This window comes from Equus przewalskii, chromosome 31 (genome assembly GCF_037783145.1).
Source record: "Equus przewalskii isolate Varuska chromosome 31, EquPr2, whole genome shotgun sequence".
In the NCBI taxonomy this organism is placed as follows: Eukaryota; Metazoa; Chordata; class Mammalia; order Perissodactyla; family Equidae; genus Equus; species Equus przewalskii.
Genome location: NC_091861.1, coordinates 16,394,960 through 16,416,268, shown reverse-complemented (window position 1 = coordinate 16,416,268; position 21,309 = coordinate 16,394,960). Strand labels below are relative to the sequence as shown.

Genomic DNA, 21,309 nt, shown 5'->3' with positions numbered 1-21,309 from the left:
TGTACTGGGCAAGCAAAATTTGTGAGAGAAACTCATTCCTTCTGGCCAGAGTACAAAAAGGCTTACAAACCAGAGAGTGTGAGGGAAATCTCTGTTTTGTTTTATTCTCTCTTTTTTCCTCTGGGCCATGCTCTGATTCCAGACAAGGAGCTGCACAACAGCAGCTGTCGCCAAATGGGAATCTAAAACCCAAGAAAAACCTATCTTTCTGTCCAGAGGAACCAGGAAAAGGGGTCCATGTGGTCCAAAGAATGTGTGTATGGGGGAAATCTCCGTTATTTTTTTGTCTATTTTCTCTCATCTTATTGCCCCCCAAACTCCCCATTTCTGTACACTGTGAGGTAGCTTGGGAAGCGAAAATTCCATGAGAAGTCATGTCTTTCGAGCTAAAGATCTTGGAAAGGAAGTCCATGGGAGCTGGAAAATGTGGGAGAAATCTCAGAGTAGAAAAAGCCAGGTGACCTTCTAATTCTGTGTGTGAACCAACACACGTCCCCACTCAACTCAAAGCTGCACATGTATGGTCACCTCACAGGCATAGGAAATCCGAGCACCAAAGCCAAGACCTTCAGGTCTGAACTATTACACAATCCCTTAGCCAAATGTCAGATTAGCAACTGAGAGTTTCATGCATGGGACAAACGTAAAGTGGCATAGCAAAGCTTTTGAAAAATGAAATGACACTAGAGCCACTAACCACATAAGGCAAGACAGAATTTGAGTCTGAGCAGTTGATCACCTGCTGAAACAAACAAAATTTCAACCTTCTTCGGAGGAGTTTTAGCAGAACTCAGATGACCACAACCTAATATTCAACATGTCCAGGAAACAATCTAAAATCACTCAAAATTACACTAATCAAAATAAAGTTGGAGTGGCTATATTAATATCAGATAAAATATGCTTGATAATAAGGAAATTGTCAGGAAGAAAAAGGGATATCACACAATGATAAAAGGGTCAGTTTACTAAGATATAACAATCCTAAACATGTATGCCCCTAACAATAAAGCATCAAAATACATGGGGAAAAACTGATAGTAATAGAAAAGAAATAGACAGCTGCACAATTAGATTTGGAAAATTCAACACTCCTTTCACAGTAATTGATAGAACAAGTAGGCATAAAATCAGTAGTGTATAGATAACCTGAACGTCACTATCACTCAACTTGACCTAATTGGCATTTACAAAACACTCTGACAATAGCAGAATACACAGTCTTTTCAAGTATACATAGAATATTTACCATGAAAGGTCATAAAATAAACGTTAACTAACTTAAAAGAATTGAACTCATAAAACTATATTTTCAGACCATAACAGAATTGTACTAGAAATTCACATCTTAAATACACCTGAAAAATCACAAAATATTTGGAAATTAGACAACTCCTTTCTAAATAATTCATGAGTCAAGGAGGAAGTATCAAGGAAATAAAAAAGCACTTTGAATTAAGCAAAATGAAATGCAACATTTCAAAATTTGTGAGATTCATCAGAAGCAGGGCTTAGAGGAAAATTCATAGCTTTAAATGCTTATCGTTAGAAAGAAAAAAGGTCTCAAATCAATAATATAAACTTTCCTCTTTAAGAAACTAAAAAAAGAAAAGCAAGTTAAACTCAAAGCAAGAAAAAGAAAGAAATCAGTAGAAAGCAGAAATCAATGAAATGGAAAACAGAAAAAAATAGAGAAAAGTAATAAAATCAAAAGATGATTCTTTGAAAAAGATTCACAAAATTGACAGAACTCTAGACTGACTAAGAAAGAAAGAATACACTTACTACCAATATCAGAAATGAAAGAGTGTAAATCAATTCAGGCTCTACAAAGCTATTAAAAGCAACTTCCTGCCCATAAATATGACAAATTAGGTGAAATTAACCAATTTTTTCAAATACAAGATAATAAATCTCACTCAAGAAAAAACAGATAGCCTGAATCATCCTATATTAAGGAAATTGAATTCTGAGTCAAAAATCTTTCAACAAGGAAAACTCCAGGCAAAGGTGGTTTCACTGGTAAGATCTACCAACATTTTCATACAATATCTTCCAGAAAATAGAAGAAGAGGGAACATTTCCCAATTCATTTTATGGGACCAGAATTACCACGTTACCAAAACCAGGCAAAGACATTACAAGAGATGAAAACACAGTTCAATACCATTTATGAGGATTGACGTACACGTTCACAAGATAATAGTAAGTTGTATCCAGTAATATATAAAAAGGAAAATATATCACAACCAACTGGGATTTATCCAGAAAATATAGGCTAGTTAATTGTTTGAAATCAATCAATTAACCATACTAACAAATTAAAAATGCAGAAAAAGCACTTAACAAAATTCAATGTCCATTTATGATAAGAACTCTCAGCAACTAAAAATAAAAGGAAAATCTTCAACGTGATAAAAGGAATCTCCAAAGTTATCCATAGTTAACATCATATCTAATGGTAAAGAGGGAAAGCTTTCTTTCAAAGAATGGGAAGAAATCAAGGATGTCCACCTTATTGAACTAGCCAATGCAATAAGGTAAGAAAGAGAAACAAAAGGCATATAGATTGAAAAGGAAGAAATAATCTGTTTCTTTTTGCAGATAATCTATGTAAACCCAGGGAATCTACAAAAACGTCCTAAAACTAATAACGAATTTAGCCAGGTTGCTGAATACAAGGTCATTATACCAAAATTGTGTTTTTACACACTAGCAAAAAACAATTAGATTTCAGTTTTTTAAAAGAACCAGTAATAATAGCAGCCCCCAAAATAAATAATTAGGTATAAATCTAATGAAATATGTGTAGTATCTGAACATCGAATTCTATAAAACACTGATGAAATAAATGAAAGAGGACCCAAATAAATGAATTGGAAGATTTGACAGCATTAAGATGTTAATTGATCTATATGTTAAATGCAGTTCTAATCAAAATCAAAGAAGGATTTTGTTGATATTAACAAGCTGATTCCAAAATTTATATGGAAAGGCAAATTAATGAGAAAAGCCAAAACAATTTTTAAAAAGGTCAAACTTGGAAAACTCACAATACATGACTTTATCACTTAACTGTAAAGCTACAATAATCAAGATTGTGTAATATTGGTAAACGGATACACACTTTGATTAATTGAATGGAATGGAGAGTTCAAGAATGACCTACAAAACATATTAAATTGATTTTTGACAAATGTCCCAAATAAATTCAATGGGGAAGAAATACGCTTTCCAACAAATTGTGTTGGAAAAGTTGGACACCCATATGCAAAAAAGTTAACCTTGACTCACACCTCAATTTATACAAAAATTAACATAAAATGGATCACAGACATAAATTCAAAATGTAAACATGCAAAACTTCTAGAAAAAAATAGAAGAAAACCTTTGTGACTTGGGTCAGGTAAGGAATTCTTAGATACAACACCAAATGCACAATTAATAAACAAAAAAGAAGATAAATTGGACTTTATTGAAATTTAGAACTTTTTCTCTGCAAATAAACACAATTAAGAGAAAGAAAAGACAAGCCACAGGTAGTGGAAAACATTTGCAAATCACATATCTGACAAAAACTTCATATCCAAAATATAGCTTTAAAACTTGGAATTCAACAAGAAAACAACAAATCCAGTTAAAACATTAACAATATTTGAATAGTCGCTTCACCAAAGTAAATAAACAAATGCCAAATAAGCATATGGAAAGATGGTGAATATTATTAGTCATCAGGGGAAAAGTAAATTAAAATCATAGCAACATACCACTAAACAACTATAAAAGTGACGAAAAAGAAAAGAAAAAAAATGTCACAGAATATCAGGTTCTAGCAAAGATGAGCAGCACCTGGAATTCTCATGCAATGCTAGTAGGAATGCAAGATGTCACAGTCAGTTTGTAAATGGATTTGGCAGTTTCTTATACAGTAAGTAAAATATAGAATTATCATATGACTCAGAAATCCAGCTCCTAGGTATCTATCTACGTGAAACTAGAATCTATGTTCACGAATGTTTATAATAACTTTATTCATAGTCGCTAAGAACTGGAAACCACCCAAATTGTACACAAACCGTGGTATATTCATACAATGGAATACTATTCAGCAACAAAAAGTAACAAACTATTGATATGAACAATACAACATGGATGAATCTTAAATGCCTTATGTTAAGTGACAGAAGCCAGACTTCAGTGGCTACATATTGTGTGATTCTACTTATATGAAAATATAGAACAGGAAAAATTATAGAGGCGAGGACAGAGCTGTGTTTGCTCAGTTTGGGGGAGAGCGACGGGGGGATTGGCTATAAAGGAGCAATATGAGGGATATTTTGACATAATGAAACTGATAGCTTGATCGTGCTGGTGTTTACACAACTCTATGCATTTGTCCAAATTCACAGAAATGTGGAGCAAAATGGTGTATTTTATCATATATATATTTTTAAAAAATTTTTAAATGTGAGAGGATAATTAAAAATAAAGAAATTCAGGCAATCCAAAAATCTTTTCAGAAGTTTAATTCATTGTTAAAAGTAGGCTCTTCTCTTCACATCCTTGTCAGTTTTTAATCGAATCTGTATTTTTTCCCTTTGCATGTCTTAAATTGCCTTTATTCTTATCCCATGTTTAATTGACATTTGACTAAGAGATGCTAAGATGAAATATTTTTTAAATTCAGAGTTTTGAAGGCGTTGCTCCATTGTTTCTTAGCAACAAATGTTGCTGTTTGGAAGTCTGATGATCCATTCAAATTTTCCATTCAATTTTTCAAAGCAGTGTGTACATGATCTGTCTTTTCCTCTTGGAAGCTTTTTGGATGTGTTTTTTAAACTGATATTGTTTTTGTTTGTTTGTTTTTTGGTGAGGAAGATTGGCCCTCAGCTAAAATCTGTGGGAATCTTCCTGTATTTTGTATGTGGGACATTGCCACAGAATGGCCTGATGAGTGGTGTGTAGGTCCGCGCCTGGGATCCGAACATGTGAACCCCTCGCTGTCAAAGCAGAGTGTGCAAACTTAAGCACTACACCAGCAGGTTGGCCCCCTTAGCCTGGTATTTTGAAATTTCCTGATAATATTCCTTTACGTGGCCATTTTCTCAGTCATTATGCTGATAGCTACAGAATCTTTTAATCTGCACACCGGTGACTTTCTTGTAAGACATTTCTTGTCATTTTTCTTTGTTTATTTTCTCCCCTCTTTTTCCTCTGTTCTCTTCTGTAAATCTTATTATTTAAGAGACATTCTCTTAAATTTTCTTCCAAAGTTTTAATTCGGCCTTCACACTCAATTTCCATGAGCACCCCACCACCTTTGACTATTCTTTTTTCAAATACCCTGTTTCTGTTCCACAGATAGAGAATTTCTTTTTATCTCTCTGAGGTTATTATTGATTTTTTCCTCACCCTGCCTTGTCTCTGTGTCTGTTGAATTATTCCTCTTCCTTTGTTTATTTTGGACCTGTTTGTCTTTGAGAGTGATATACCAAAAAAGATGACTACAAGCTTTCTAGGTGAGTTAGGCTTCTTGACTGGTTGACTTCCCTATGAGTGACCGGGTGGCAAGCTGTCTTTTCTGTTAGGGGATTCCCATGTGCTAGCTTCTGGAGGTATTTTATTTGGGGCCATTCGAGCTTTTTCAGAGAAGGATGCCCAATTTTCTGTCTGGGAGCATTTATGACTGGATATGTGTTTCTGAGAACAGAGTGGGGGAAAGCAGCTGAAGCTTCCATTATTTCAAGTGTAGTCTTCCACTTTATCATGATTTTTCCCTTTCCCCTCCACCTGGCTTTCGCCTGTGCCTAATAGTCCTAATTCCTAAGTACCTCTGGGCAATTTCTCCAGAGAATAAACTTCTCATCTCCTGGTGATGGAATATGCCACATGGAGGAAGAGAAATAGACACTTGGATACATAATATGCAGGCAGAGGACCTTGAATTCTGTGATGGTTAACTTTATGTGTCAACTTCACTGGGCCACAAGGTGCCCAGATATTTGGCTAAATATTCTGTCTGAGTGTATCTGCAAGGTTTCTGATGAGATTAACACTTCAATCAGTCGAGTCACTAAAGAGGATTACTCTCCTCAATGGAGGTTGGCGTCATCCAACGAGCTGAGGGTCTGAATAGAACAAAAAGGCGGAGGAAGGGGGAATGCTCTTTTCCTGCCTGACTACTCAAGTCAAGACATGGGTCTTCTCCGCCTCTCAGACTTGGCCCGGGACTTTCACTCCTGGTTATCCTGGGTCTTCACTTTTGGTTCTGTTTCTCTGGAGAACCCCAATTCTCTACAGGTTCCCGCCACTTTTGTTCAGACTTTCAGCCAATCCCATGATTTCAGCTTTCAGTCTCACCCTATCTTCCTCTTCTTCACAATCCTTAAAGCTGGTAAGTGCTCAGATGCTGACATTCTCTGCAGGGCAAATTAGTTTGTTTCGTGTCATTACCTCCCTCCGCAAACCAACACTTTGGTTGTAAATTTCTCCACTAACTCATTTGCCTGTCTGCCAAATATCGCTTCCAAAACTGTGTTAAAATCTCTCTTCTGTTTTTGTCTGCTTTGACATTTTCCTTGCTCTTGTTGTATAACACCCTTTTTTATGTTTTTGCCAGCAATTTAGTATATTTGGAAATAAGCCATCTCTAACCACAACTGAAAAATATTTTTTCTCTGTTGTCATCAGCAAGAATCTTCTTAAAGGAAAAAAAATATCCTAGAGACACAGACACATATGGGCCTTTGTTCAACTTCTAATAAAGCTTATAGATTATTTTTAGCTACATATAAATATGCAAGCTAAAACATATTCCCTTCTGCCATTCACCTGGCCTTGAGTCATGCAGATGCCAACAGACAAGAAATTTGACAACATCCATCCACCTAAATATAATTCTTCCTTGAGTTCTTGAAGACTGAACTCAAATGTCACAATCTTCCATGATGCCTTCACTGATAATCCTTGGCAGAATTTGGTACTTTTCTCTCTATGCTCTTTTTGCACATTATAAAACTCTATTGTGGTGTTTTCCACAAAGTTTTATAAACATTTGTTTAGGGCGGCGTCTCCCAGAGGAGGTTGGAACTGAGAAAATTTAGAACCATGCCTTATATTTTTTTGTATTACTTTTGCCTCTTATATTATTTTAGCCACAAATGTATTTGCTGAAAGAATAAATAAAGGTCTCTGGTGCCCCTTTCGCTTGACCATCTCCCCTCTGCATAGCAGGGAATTCTTTCGACAGGTAGGGAAAGTCTGCTGAGAGGATTCTCAGTTAATTAGCACATCTGAAATTAGATAAATATCTATCATGTGTTTGATACAAGACGTACTCAAGAAGACAAGACATGATTTTTGCCCTGAACAGCTAAGAATCTAATTACTTGGGTTTTTCTAATTATTCTAATCATTAGTTCCCCAAATCAATACAGATATTTTTTAACTGATTTTAAAAAAGACCTAGAAATTTTAAGATGTCATACAGGAATCCTCCAAATTGAAATATTTCATAATAGATTGATTATTTTAATCTGTGTGTGTGTGTGTGTGTGTGTGTGAGTGCATAATGTCTAGATGGAGCGTGATTCACTTGGCTGAGGTAAAAGTATGATGTGGGAGCACTCAGATTTCTTTCTCCAGCCTCAACTTGATGTAAAGGGATGAACAATTGTCATCTCACTTTTGTTTTGGAAAACGATGTAAAATCTCCTTTTTATTATTATTATTGCTAATATGAAATTGAAACGAGACTCACTTTCAAACTATGGTCATTTCTCAGCAACAAAAGACAAAGAAAAGGATTCTTTGAAGAATCCGATAAAATTGGTAATGGTTATCCAAAGATTCTCTCTCCTATTTATTTTATAGATATTTCTAGTTTTAGGGCAATCTGACATATGTAAATTTAACTTTTTTCAAAGAGATTAAGTTAGAAAGTAGTCATTCTAATTAAAATTGTGTTCTCTGGAAGACACATGGATGGCCAATAGGCACATGGAAAGATGTTCATCATCACTGATCACCAGGGAAATGCAAATCAAAACTACAGTAAGATATCACCTTACACCCATTAGAATGGCAAAAGTAACCAAAACAAAAAGTAAGAAATGTTGGAGAGGTTGTGGAGAAAAAGGAGCCCTCCTACACCGCTGGCGGGAAGGCAAACTGGTGCAGTCGCTATGGAAAACAGTATGGAGATTTCTCAAAAAATTAAAAATAGAAATACCATATGACCCAGCCACCCTACTACTGGGTATCTACCCAAAGAACTTGAAATAAGCAATTCCAAAAGTCCCATGTACCCCTATGTTCATTGCAGCATTATTTATAATAGCCAAGACATGGAAGCAACCTAAGTGCCCATCAACTGATGATTAGATAAAGAAGATATAGTATATATATACAATGAAATACTACTTATCCATAAAAAAGGATAAAATTGCCCCATTCACAACAACATGGATGGACCTTGAGGGTATTATGTTAAGTGAAATAAGCCAGATAGAGAAAGACAATCTCTGTATGACTCCACTCATATGTGGAAGTTAAACATGTGGACAAAGAGAACAGATTAGTGGCTACCAGGGGAAAGGGAGCGTAGAGGGTGGGCACAAAGCATGAAGTGGCGCACCTACAACACCACTGACAAACAAAAATGTACAACTGAAATTTTACGAGGTTGTAAACTATCATAATCTCAATAAAAAGTTAAAAAAAATTGTGTTCTCTGCCCTCAAAAGAATTCACTAAAGGATACATTTAAATAAAGAAACTCTTGCGCATTTAAGCATTTGTTCACAGATTACTAAATAAAGGGAAGTGAGGCTGGGAAGTCAGGGACACCAAAGCTTAGATGCTAAGGGATGTGTCCATGAAGATCAACACCTCATGAAATGAAAAATTTGATTCACACACCTATTTACAGCAGCTTATTAAACGAGATTGTCACGGCTGGGAATATAGCTTTGATTTTTATTTTCATTGCTTATGATTAGTTCTTTAGAATAACTGACAAAAGATCTGTACCTTGAAGTGATGCCATGAATTGTGGGTGTTGGTATATCACTTGGCGTGTCTTCCACGGTGGTAATTTGGGTTCCATTGCTTTTCACACAGGCATAATTTGTGCAGACTTCAACCTGCAAACATTAGTTGAGAAATGAATAAATCCAGCTGTCTTCCAAATACAGACTTCGGATGGACTGAATCCCACCCACCCTGGTTTGTTATGAATGTCTTATAGTTCTTTATAGCCTCTTGGGGCTTAATAAATATTAATTTTTGATGTTAATTGATGTTAATTGGGCTCAGAATAATCGAGTTAGTGATTAAAATAGTGATGTTTAGCTTTTGGTTCCAACTATTCAGAAAGAGACAGACATATTAACCTATCTGGAACCCAGTTAAGGAACAGAAGGTGCCTAGGTGGCAGGTTGCAAGCATAATAGTTTATCACTGACTACTGCTCTCTAAATCTATAACCAGGTAGTGTAATGATGATATCTTCTGGAAGTCTTGACACTTCACAACAAATAGCCTAAATGCTAATGTCTAATGGAAGAAAAATGAGGCTTAGAGAAGCCTTCCAATATGGCTGAGCTATTTTGCATCCATTTGTTCCGGCTGCCATTGTATTTTTACCTTAATCACAGCAGGAAATCATCATTCACCCCTTTAATTCTGCCACCTAATAGGAATAAAAACTGAGGAGGGTGGAATAGTTAAAGATTAGAAATCGGGTTCATCAAGCATTAGTAACACAAAAAGAACATATTCAGCAAGAGGGAGGAGAGACAAATGAAGGTACAAAAGATTGCTTGTGGAACATCCGCAAAGCGACATCATTCTGCTCTCAATTAGAGGATAAACCAAGGAGGAACTGTACTTTTTTCCGATGCTAATTTACTTTCGGCATCTAATACATAAATGGAAGAGGGAAGCTGGATACTGAGGAATCTTAAACACTCATACTGAGCTTTCAAGCAAAGGACTTCTCTGAATTCCCGCCGGCATTTGAGGAAAGACAAATGTACTTCTCATTCTATTTAGTAGCTATGCTATTTTATTCATGGGGCAGTTTGCACCTCAATGAGAGTTGAGGCATATTTTTATAATGCTGTTTAAGTTATGTTATTTATTTATGCCATATACTATTTCGAGGTAATATTTAATAGATATTTAAATGCTATCAAGGCCCTCCACTCTGAGATGTCCAATTAAACCCCAAATAACTTAAAGGCAGATGAACTTAAAATATACTTGCTGTAATAGAATTAATCACAATAAAACTTCATACATATTGGGAAATATTTAACTATATGATGCATAATGAGATAATTCGAAATCAACTTAACTGATTTTATTACATAAATAATATGTGGCAAGTATTATGATGGGTACTTGCACTAATAATTTTATTGAGTCCTTACAACTCCATTTTCATAAGTTTGCAAATTGGGGGTCAGAGAAATCAGGGAATATGATCAAGCTGTTAAGATATATAATATCTGATTTGGGCTTTACTGTATCCCATTGCCTTATCATCTAAATATTAAGCATAGCTTTAAGTTCTAAACCACTTAGGTGTATTTAAGTGATTTTCCAGAAAGTTTTTCTTTCAACTTTAGAGAAATGTGTTAATATTTTTCTCATTCTTACTAATGTAATATTTCAAATCTCCATCTTTGGGGCATATTTCTGGTGCTATAGCTATATTATATAACATGTGGATGAAACACGAACATAAAGGTTTACATATTTACATTAAAAAGAAAAAATTTAATCAAAAACGGAAATTATTATTCCATTTAAAAAAGGAAATATAAATGGATTCATTAAAAAAAGTAGATACTTTGGTGCATCGACATGTCTGCTTTAAAATCAATGGCTATTTTACAGAAGGGATTAGCAAAGAGAAACTTGTTTTAAAGTATTAGGCATATCAATTAAGTGCATATTTTAAATGGAGCCAAATTATCTTTGACACCATAAATGAAAATCAGTGAAACTTGATATTCAGATTTCCAGCAATGCAACAATTATTTCAGTATTCCTGGGCTGTGAAGAGCTTCACAAGAGTATCGTTATCAATAATAAGAACATCTTGGGGCCGGCCTGGTGGCGCGGCAGTTAAGTTTGTACATTCTGCTTTGGCAGCCAGGGGTTCACCAGTTCGTATCCCGGGTGAAGACCTACACACTGCTTATCAAGCCATGCTGTGGTAGGTGTCTCACATTTAAGTAGAGAAAGATGGGCGTGGATGCTAGCTCAGGGCTGATCTTCCTCAAAAAAAAAAAAAAGAAATAGAATAAGAACATCTTAGTTACTTATAAAAAAATTTAAGTATTAGATTCTAATTTGGTCTTTTGTCTCCTCATCCATTTCCACGTTCCAAATCTGATCAAAATGAACTCTCCTCAGGTCACTGCTGATTCAAACCAGTAGGTATGAGTCAGCCTTTCATAGTAGAACACGTCTGAAACACTTAAATGTCGACTCCATGGTCAGAAAGCTGGAGCTGGACATATGCGTCCAGCACCCAATGATCTTACCTGTAGGTTGTATTTGAGTCCCAATAAGCGAATGAATACGCTGCATTTTGAGGACTCAGTCAGCTTTCTCCACTAGAGTCCAAAAGAGGATAGGACAGCCAATCCTCCGTCACCTTCCTATGCTAATCTTGTTCATAAAAATATATTTCTAATTATCTTGAATGTGATTTTTATTTTATAATTTGACCTATGTTCTACATACACATATGGACTCACTCTAAGACCGAGAACATCAACATCATGTGTGTGCTAAGATGTAAACACATGTGCTATACTAAGATCTTCAGGTGGGTTGATGGAAATCATGGAGTGCGATGAAAATCAATGTGCCTTTCTTTTTTTGTCAACTATCTTTTTATTTTGTTTTCTTAGGAAGTCAGGCGTAGTCGTGGGAGAGGCTAAACCATTGGTGTAGCCAGACGATTTTGTGTGTTCCACTTTCAAATATGGCAGAAAGAAGGGGATGGGAAAATAAAAGAGGCAGCACTTGGGGCCGGCCCCGTGGCCGAGTGGTTAAGTTCTCGTGCCCAGCATTTCACCAGTTCAGATCCCGGGCACCAACCTAGCACTGCTCATCAGGCCATGCTGAGGCGGCGTCCCACGTAACAAAACCAGAGGCACTCACAACTAGAATATACAACTATGTACTAGGGAGCTTTGGAGAGAAGAATGAAAAAAAAAGAAAGAAAGAAAGAAGATTGGCAATAGTTGTTAGCTCAGGTGCTAATCTTTAAAAAAAAAAAGTTTCTGTGGTCAAATAAAATTTCTACGTTTAACATCTTCTGAAAATTATTTCCAAAGCTCTTATGAATTTTAGAAGTCGCACAGTGTTTTAAAAAAAATTACTAAATTGCAACCCTTCTCTATAAACTTTGAGCTTCTGAAGCACTCTGTTTTTACCATTAATTTCCATGTTTGGCCTTGTTATCTTTTACATTTCAGCACTCTCACAAGATTTTTAATTCCCAGAGGATAAATGCCTTGTTTTATATACCTTAGTATTCTCCGTATTTTGCTTTTGCATTTAAGGTCAGTAGATCTCGAAGAGTTCTATGAGTTGGGCCTCAGATGGTCAATGCATCCTCTGAAGTTGCATGTTAACTTTTATCATATAAGTACATACATATTTTTCTAGGGCAACGTGCGCTGACTTCACCAGATTCCCAGAGGCACAAGGATAAAGACATTTAAATACAACAACTGCCCTTACATAGGAGAGGGTCATGGAACGTTTGTTGAATGATAAACAGATAGATTCTTTTCATCGTCAGATAAAATCTTTTAATACTTTTTTTATCTGCCATATATTCATTCACGTTTTCTTGTATTCAGAATCACAAAATTCTAGAGGTGGATGAAATGTCCTCAGTCATCTAGTCCACTGCCCTTACAAAAGAGATGTGACACCAAATGAGGTTGCATAACTTCTCTAGTTATTAAATTAGTAAATAGCAGAAAGAGGAATAGAAAAAACGTCTCCATGTTCATAGACTGATTTTGATCTTGATGTCAGTAAAAACAAAATAGGAAAAAGGTAAACAGCTTGGCAAGATTTACTGCAAATATGAACGACTGCATTTTGCCAGTGAGAATATCATCACCATCCTCCTCAGCATCATTTTTCATATTATTACTTTCTCTCCGGAGACTCATGGGTTTGCCCCCAGCAAACAGATTTAGTCCTGATCAATTTCCCTCTTTGTCCCCCTTTCCTTGTGAAATAAATAATCTGTAACCAAGATGGAAAATAGCCACTTAGAGATTTTATTTGCATACCCTTAAGCTTCACCATCCAAAAACAATGTTCTAACCTGAATGTCATAGATAGTAAAGGGAGCCAGGTCTCGCAGAATGAAAGACCCGGGCACATTCTTTCCAGTCTTGTAGAGCTGATTATTTACATAGACAGAATATTCCGTGACAACACCATTTGGGTTTGAAGGAGATGTCCAGATGACACGTACAGCTGTACTGTTGATGATGACAACCTCTGGAGGAAGCACGCCCTGAGGCTCTAGAATTAAAGGAAGAAACTGAATAAACTCCAGCTGTCTCTGAAAAAGCACTTGTTAAACTAAAGGCAGATAAGTATTTAGGTTTTGCTTATCTGCTTTCCTCTGATAAAGTTATCACAGTCTGTATTCCTCTGTAAATTGCCTTATTATGCTCTCAGTTAGAAACCATAAGAATTGGTGGTAAAATGCTTTATACCACCAACATAGTGCTAATCTTCAATACTATGTGACCAGTGGGATATGATGATCAATTATTAACCCATCTGCACCACTAACACATGTCTATTATTCGTCTCTTTTCCCATCCCTTCACTCCATGCCTCCCAGGGTTAAAAAAAAAAAAAAAAAAAAAGGAAAGAAAATTTGCTCCTTAAGCAAAAAAGAAAACTGAAATATATTGAGGCTGGTGGAATGTGAAAAATCATTTGACGTTACTAGCTTGTAACTCAAGCAATATGAAGTAATAATGCAATATTGTCATTATGTAAATGATTTTGAATGTTGATTACCATAGGTAATGATGAAATCTAACATTAGAAAAAAATCTTGCTTGGCGTTAAATTACACAATTATTCAAGCATGTCAGAAATAACTAAGCAAAGACCTATTTTTATCTTAAGAACCCATCTTAACTGGTTGAAAAATTGTCCTTGTGATCCGTTCTATTTTATAAACAAAAGGTGTCAACCTTTGGCACCACAAAGGGAAATGGGTTCCACACTGAAAGTGCTCTGCTAATGACCTGGAACGCTTGCTTGGGAGGTAATGATATTATAATGTTTATAATGAGACTTTATAAAGCCAAAAAGATTAGAAAGACCATTCCAAACACATTTCAGATTCACAAGTTACTTCCTTTGCTTCCTCCCCTTGCTAACTGGCTTAGAAATGAGTCATAGGCAATTTTTCTCAGTGGCTGAACTTCCACCTACCATTTCTGGTGACTCAGGGAGGGCCCTCATCGTGCTTGGCTGTCATTTTGAAAAGTATACTGCTTCTGAGAGCAAATCTTAAAAAAAAAAATGTTTCTAAATGTCACCATTTATCGATGTGAACTCAGCTCCAAGCTAAGCATACACTGACTGAAAAGAACAGGAACAAACTGGGCTAATAAACCATTATTAGAGCTTGTGCTCCTGTCTCAATGGGACCACTTATTGATCTGCCACTTGACGACAGCGAGCACTTAAGCATTTTAGCCCCAGCCCACTCCCCTCCAACACCGGAAATTTTATAATGGAGGGATGACTGATCTCAACCTCGGCAAGGATCAATCAATTTCATTTGCATCTCTGAAGCCCAGGATCCCTTGAAATCTGGACTCACCTCCATCGCGAGTGGTTGCATGCAGTACTTCACTGTTGATACTGTGGGCTCCATTGAAGACAGAGATAAAAATCTGATACTCTGTGTTTGGATTTAAGTGGCCAATGGCATGAGAGTTTACATCTGGGAGGATTTTTAGAGATTCATTGGAGGTAGCAGAATTCCAAAAAAGTGTATAATATTCAACATCACCTTGTAGGTCTCGAAAAGCTGTTAATAAACACAGGACACTGTAAATGTGGCAGATCTAAAAGGGTCTCAGGGGACACAGATGGAGAATAAACCCTATCAGTAGCTATTCCTACAATGGGGAGAAGGAAACCTTATGGAAACTTCTTTATGGAGGTGCTGGTTTTCCTTTTTTTTAAACAAAGTTAATTTTCTCCATATCCCATAATTAATTGCGTACAGTCTTACCTTTATAGGAAAATATACTTTAAATAGTTTAAGTATGTTACTTGTAATTATTCATCTGATCTTCAAAACTTTGATATAACATGTATTAAAGGAAACTAAGAGTAAAATAAAAATATATAATACATGGAACAACTTTTGTTCATATGTTACATAATCCTAGAGAGAAGTGTATCCTAATACAAATAAGGCTTTTCCTCACACAGATCCTAGAACTTGAAGCATTTTTTAACTTGCTAACAAAATCTGCTAAATGGATTCTAGAAGAATGTTGAGAGAGATGTCCCCTTATGTATGCTCTCAATGTACCAGGGCAACCTAGCACGTTCTCCTAAGGATTCACTCAGTAGGATCCTAGGACAATATCTGAATGTTTATCAAGGCTCTCATTCTTGTCTCCCAAGTTCATAGTGTTTCTACCATGTAGGCAAACTCAAAAAGGATGCCAAAATCAATTACTTACTGTCTCACAAATATAATTCATCAATTCCTCAGTCCTCATGCTTTCAAAGGCCAGTGTCCTATTTTCTGTCCCCTCTTTCACCCAATTTCTCTATTCCTTGCCCTAAGCTCTGCTTCTCATTATCTTCCTACAATGATGCTTTTAAAAAAAGACATAAACAACCATATTTTCTTAGGTAGGCATAGTATACTTCTCTACTTACTTTAATAGTATTTTTCAAAACCTAGCAGGAACTATTATCTTTGCTTGTGTTGGGATTGGGGGTGGAATGTTGGTTCACAAGCCTCCTAAAATTGTACATAAATGTGTCAAAAAACAGTTCAGCAGCACAATCTGAAGATCAGGAGGAAAGGGTGGTATTTCTCCTCATGGTTATTGAAGTACAGTGTCTCTAAAATGTGAAATCTTAGCATATGACCATGTAAAGGAGTATAGCTTTGAGAACTGCATGACTTTTTTTTTCCCCTTTGGCTGAGGAAGATTTGTCCTGAGCTAACATCCATTGCCAATCTTCCTCTTCTTTTCTTTTATGTGGGCCACTGCCACAGCACGGTCGCTAACAGACAAGTGGTGTAGGTCTGCACCTGGGATCCGAATCCCAGCCACAGAAGCAGAGGGTGGTGAACTTAACCACCAGGCCACTGGGGCTGGCCCTGTATGACTTTCTTTAAGGACCACTTTTGATTAAGATCTTAGTGTTCTTGCAAAAAAGCTGAATGCTGGTTTGTCTTTTTTTAATACTTTTGTTTCCTAAGCACGATATGGCTTTGATCTTATCTCTAGCAATAGTTTAAAAAGTTTGACACACCAGCATAGCTGGGAGAGTTTATGTTAAGAGATCTTTAGCAGGTAATTTGAACACACTGAGGACTGAGATGTATCTTTTCTCTGATGTCACAAAATGTAAGCACCTTTAACAATGAGGTCATTAATAATGCATTGGCGGGAACTGGCTATTCATGTCCATCGATATTTTCCCAAATAATATTATTAGTCAAGTACAGCAAAGCCACCGGTGCTGCGAGTGCAAAAGTTCCATCTGTCATTAGAACTATTTCCCGCTGGCTTAGGGTATCATTACTCATTAATTTGAGGCAGCTGAGGTATAATGGAAAGTGTACTAGATTTGAGGTTCTTCTTGAATTTTAGTTTAAGTGAGCAGGCTGTTGTACACATTTTATACAATAACGTATACATAAGTTGGATAAGTATATATATGCTTATCCAACTTATATGGATACATTAAAAATATTGGGACCAGCACTGTAAGTTCACGATGAGCAAAGATCCTAAGTCAAGGTATGGCTGAAATCCCATTAAATGCCCATTTTTAGCCATGCACGATATGTCAACCCCTCTGAAATAAAACGGAATCTATCATCCCCAAAAAAGATAGGAAAAGATGGTGATTCAGTTCTATTAGCTATGTCTTACTCCATGATATAGAGGCTCTTATATCCAGAAACAGGCAGCATCTCTGGACAAAAAGTACCAGATTTCTGCATTATCCTGCCTCTTGCCAACATCTTCTTCAATGCTTCTTTCTCTTCATTTATTTAAATGTTGCCGTGCGGAGTCCAAAACACACAAAAATAGTAGAAACACAGTATACCTTCAGATTCCTACTCATCTTATGAGAAGTTTTGGGAGAAGTGCATGCAGAGGAGCATGAGTTGTCATTGGTCAAACAAGTTTTTTTTTTTTAACTTCAATGAGCTCTTCCTAAGTCAGTGAACCATCTAAGAAGCAGAAGATACATCCTCAGTTCAACAGGCCATCACAAAAGTAAAGGCTGATGACCTTGAGTTTAGCTCTGAGAGAGGAACACTGTTAGAATTGAAAAAGCTGATACGAGGAGCCAAGTAAATTTCGCCCTCCTGATGTGTTGGTAAAAGCTGGCCTGAATGTATTTCTCTTTTTTAGAAGAGGAAAACATAAGCTACAAGGCATATTCATTGCATTAGATAAGGGAAACATTGCCTAGAACCTTCAAAAGAAGAATCTTTTTGATACATTACTACTATGAGAGTGGGATGGAAGTTTTATAAAACATTTGCATGGTGTTCTTAAAAATAACAAAAGGGACATGCCTTTATGAAAAAGAAGCCTCTATGAAACAGGTGCCTGGAATCATAAAAAGACAGACATGAAGATAAAGGTGTAAAGGGATTTTGCTTATATAAGAAAGAAAGAAAATAAACATAAAAAGTAATGGCAGAATTAAAATCTACATTGAAAGCAGAAAAAAGCAGAGTTAAAAATGCATGATATCAATCAATAAAGAGGCAAATGACTAAGGAGAAATCAGTGAAATTCAAAATTATAAATATTGAAGATAGAGAATGAAAAAAATCTAACTTGAAAAATAAGTGAAATAAATAATCATGGATATAAAATACTCCCTAAAACCTTACCCCAAATGAAGGTTTATGTCTATAAATTGAATAGATTGATACAGTTTTGGCCAAAATAATGACAATATATACAAACACAGACATATCATGGAACATTATGACGTTTCAAAGGTAGACTGAAAAATTAAAAAGTCATCTACAGGGGCTGGCCCAGTGGCACAGTGGTTAAGTTCGCACGTTCTGCTTCTTGGTGGCCCAGGGTTCGCTGGTTCGGATCCCATGTGCGGACACGGCACCGCCTGGCAAGCCATGCTGTGGCAGGCATCCCATGTATAAAGTAGAAGAAGATGGGCAGGGATGTTAGCTCAGGGCCAGTCTTCCTCAGCAAAAAGAGGAGGATTGGCAGCAGATGTTAGCTCAGGGCTAACCTTCCTCAAAAAAATTTAAAAAAAAAGTCATCTACAAAGGAGAAAAAAATCAGGCAAGTTTCAGACTTCTCATCTGGACCATCACATGTTGGAAGACATGGAACAAATTTCAGCAAGTTTTGATGGAAAATATTTTGATCCAAGAATTTCATACACATCTAAGTCATTATTTATGCGCAACACAACAGAAAGACTTTGTTAGAAAGGTAAAAATTAAGAGAATGTGCAAAGATGACAGAAATACTTCCTTATATAGGCAAAAATTAAGAGATAGGTAACTAATTTATTCACTTTAATGATAAAAATTTTCCAATAATGTTCTCCAGATGATAGAAAGATGATCAAAATCCAAAAGTCAAGATTGGGAAAGTTTAAGAATTGATAATAAATATTGAAACTATTTAGATAAAATAATTATTTGAAAATAATTATATCATAATAATTTATAAAGCAAACATTGAAAATGGTAGATAAGAAGGGCAAGGAAAGTAACAGTTCGCCAAATTCTTTATTATAAATAAAATAGGAAGTCACGGAAAAATAGAGAAAGATGTCACTAACTACTAATAGCATTAATAGGATAAACAGCATTTAAATGTGAAAATTTACTAGAGAAGACAAAAGTTGTGGCAAATATTCCTAGCACTCACCAACACCCATATTTTTCTCTTCTTTTCAAACAGCTGGACCTCATTTTTGGGGTCCCTTGCCTTTGGGTGAGGTCATATGACCAGTTTGTGCCATTTTTGGACTGAGATGTTAAAGAACACTTGACCACCTCTGATTGTCTCTAGTTTTCCCAGCTAGAGAGGGGCTCCACGGCCATAGGGAGTGGCGGATCCACTAGGTGGAAGGAGCCATGGTCCTTAAATGACTCACGAGAGTTTAGAAAGGGATAAGGAAGAGTTACAGATAAATCCCAGATTTTTGGTCTTGGTTTCTGTGTGAATCCCATTAAACAAAGAAGGAAAACATGGGAGTAATTATGGGATGGAGAATTTGAAATTTTCTTTCATTTGAGTCTTCTTGAGTATGAAGTGTTTTTGTGGCAACCAAGTGGACTTAGAAATTAAAGTGTGAATATTTGAGCTAGAATTATATAATTTGGAGTTAAGGTATGAATACTAGATTGGGTTTGAAGTAACAGGAAGGAATGAGAATTTCATGTGAGATTATGTTAAATATTCCATACATTGGGAAATATTTACTCAGATATTCTATCTTGTTATGTGTAGAGCACATTTTATGGACCACATAAATTTGAGTAGGTATTGCCCTAAGTGTACAATATCAGGTCAACCTCAGTGAGTTGAAAAGAAGGTTATAACCTCTCGACACAATCTTTGCTATTAAATGCCATTTTTCGTGGTGATCTCAGTATATTGATCAGAAATGTGGTCTTAGCTGCAGCACACTCTCAAATATAGAATAGATCCCTCTCCTTTGTAATGGAGTCCCAAATAATTTAAAACAGTCACTAGATGGGCCAGTTGAAAGTCCTCTTGCAAAAGCAATTAGATTACGCTCCTTACACGCTGTTGGATTATTTTGAGAGACTATTATCAATATCAATTACATCCTCTAAATCTTCAGCATCTAGATCAGGGGTTAGCAAACTATGGTCTGTGACCAAAATCTGGCCTGCCACCTGTTTTCACGTAACCTGTGAGCTAAGAATAGTTTTTACAGTTTTAAATGGTGGGAAAAAATCAAAAGAAGAGTAGTATCTTATGACACATGAAAATCAAATTTCAGTGTCCATAATGAATTTTTATTGGAATACAGCCATACTTAAGTGTCCTCTATTGCTGTTTTCATCTCCAAGGTCAGAGTTGAGTAGCTTCAACAGAGACCTGATATAGCTACAAGGCTTCAAGTAAATATTATCTGGCCTTTTACAAAAATTTCGTGGTGCTGATCTAGAGCAATTACGGTAAACCATTCCATTCAATGGTCTCCTAATTGATTTGTCTAGGATTGAATTCTTCAGTCATCTCTCATTAGCAGGCTCATTGAGAGTTAATTTTGTTCAAATTTAAAAACCCGGAAGGATCCTATTAAGGTTATTTTATGATAGAAGTGTCTATCTTGCACATAGATTCTCAAATTAGGGTCTAATTTTGCAAGTTCTATGGTGCAAAGCTCTGTGTCATGAACTAAGTACTTCTTGGAAAATTTGAGCTTATCAAACCACTTCTTGAGAAAATTCTTTACTCTGCCTGAGGGTAAAACTGTTCACATGAAGAAGTGGGAAGACCCTGTTGGGCACTGACCCAAGCCAGGCTCCTGATTTTTCCTGACAAGATATTTCATACTTTCTATCTAGTTTATTCGTCAGTCAAAAACAACGACATTTTGGAAAACTTCCAGTTACTTTAGTCTCTCATTGTGTTCCAGCTGCTAACAATAGCCTGCCAGAGAAAACTGTATTTAAAGGAAATTGTGTATGAGATGTGCTGATTATTCATCATCCTACATTTGCCAATGAAAACGGGAGAAAGAATTTCTGCTGTTGAAGTGAATTGATTTGGGCAAACAAGGACCAAGTTAGTAAAGTAAGCTGCTGTAATCCAGCAGCCCCCAAATAGAGTGACAAACAAAATAGATGTTAATTTATATCTCACATAGCAGTCTCAAAGTGAGCAAATCAGGTTGTGCTCCTTGTGGTCATTCAAGAACCCTGATTCTTTCTCTTATGTGGCTTTGGATCTCTTAGGGTGTTGTCCATGCCTGCAGAGTTGAAACTGAGAACAT

The 21,309-nt window shown here is 36.1% G+C and overlaps 1 protein-coding gene across 1 annotated transcript in view; it reads right to left on the bottom strand.

Annotated features, from left to right (window-relative positions):
* The window catches only part of USH2A (usherin), a 746,622-nt gene that overhangs the window by 198,299 nt on the left and 527,014 nt on the right, over positions 1-21,309 (bottom strand). The window contains exons 45-47 of the mRNA XM_070602521.1: positions 14,897-15,106; positions 13,367-13,569; positions 9,031-9,143 (exon numbers count right to left, since the gene is read on the bottom strand). Coding sequence (XP_070458622.1) covers positions 9,031-9,143; positions 13,367-13,569; positions 14,897-15,106 — 526 coding nt within the window. The remainder of the gene's footprint in view (positions 1-9,030; positions 9,144-13,366; positions 13,570-14,896; positions 15,107-21,309) is intronic.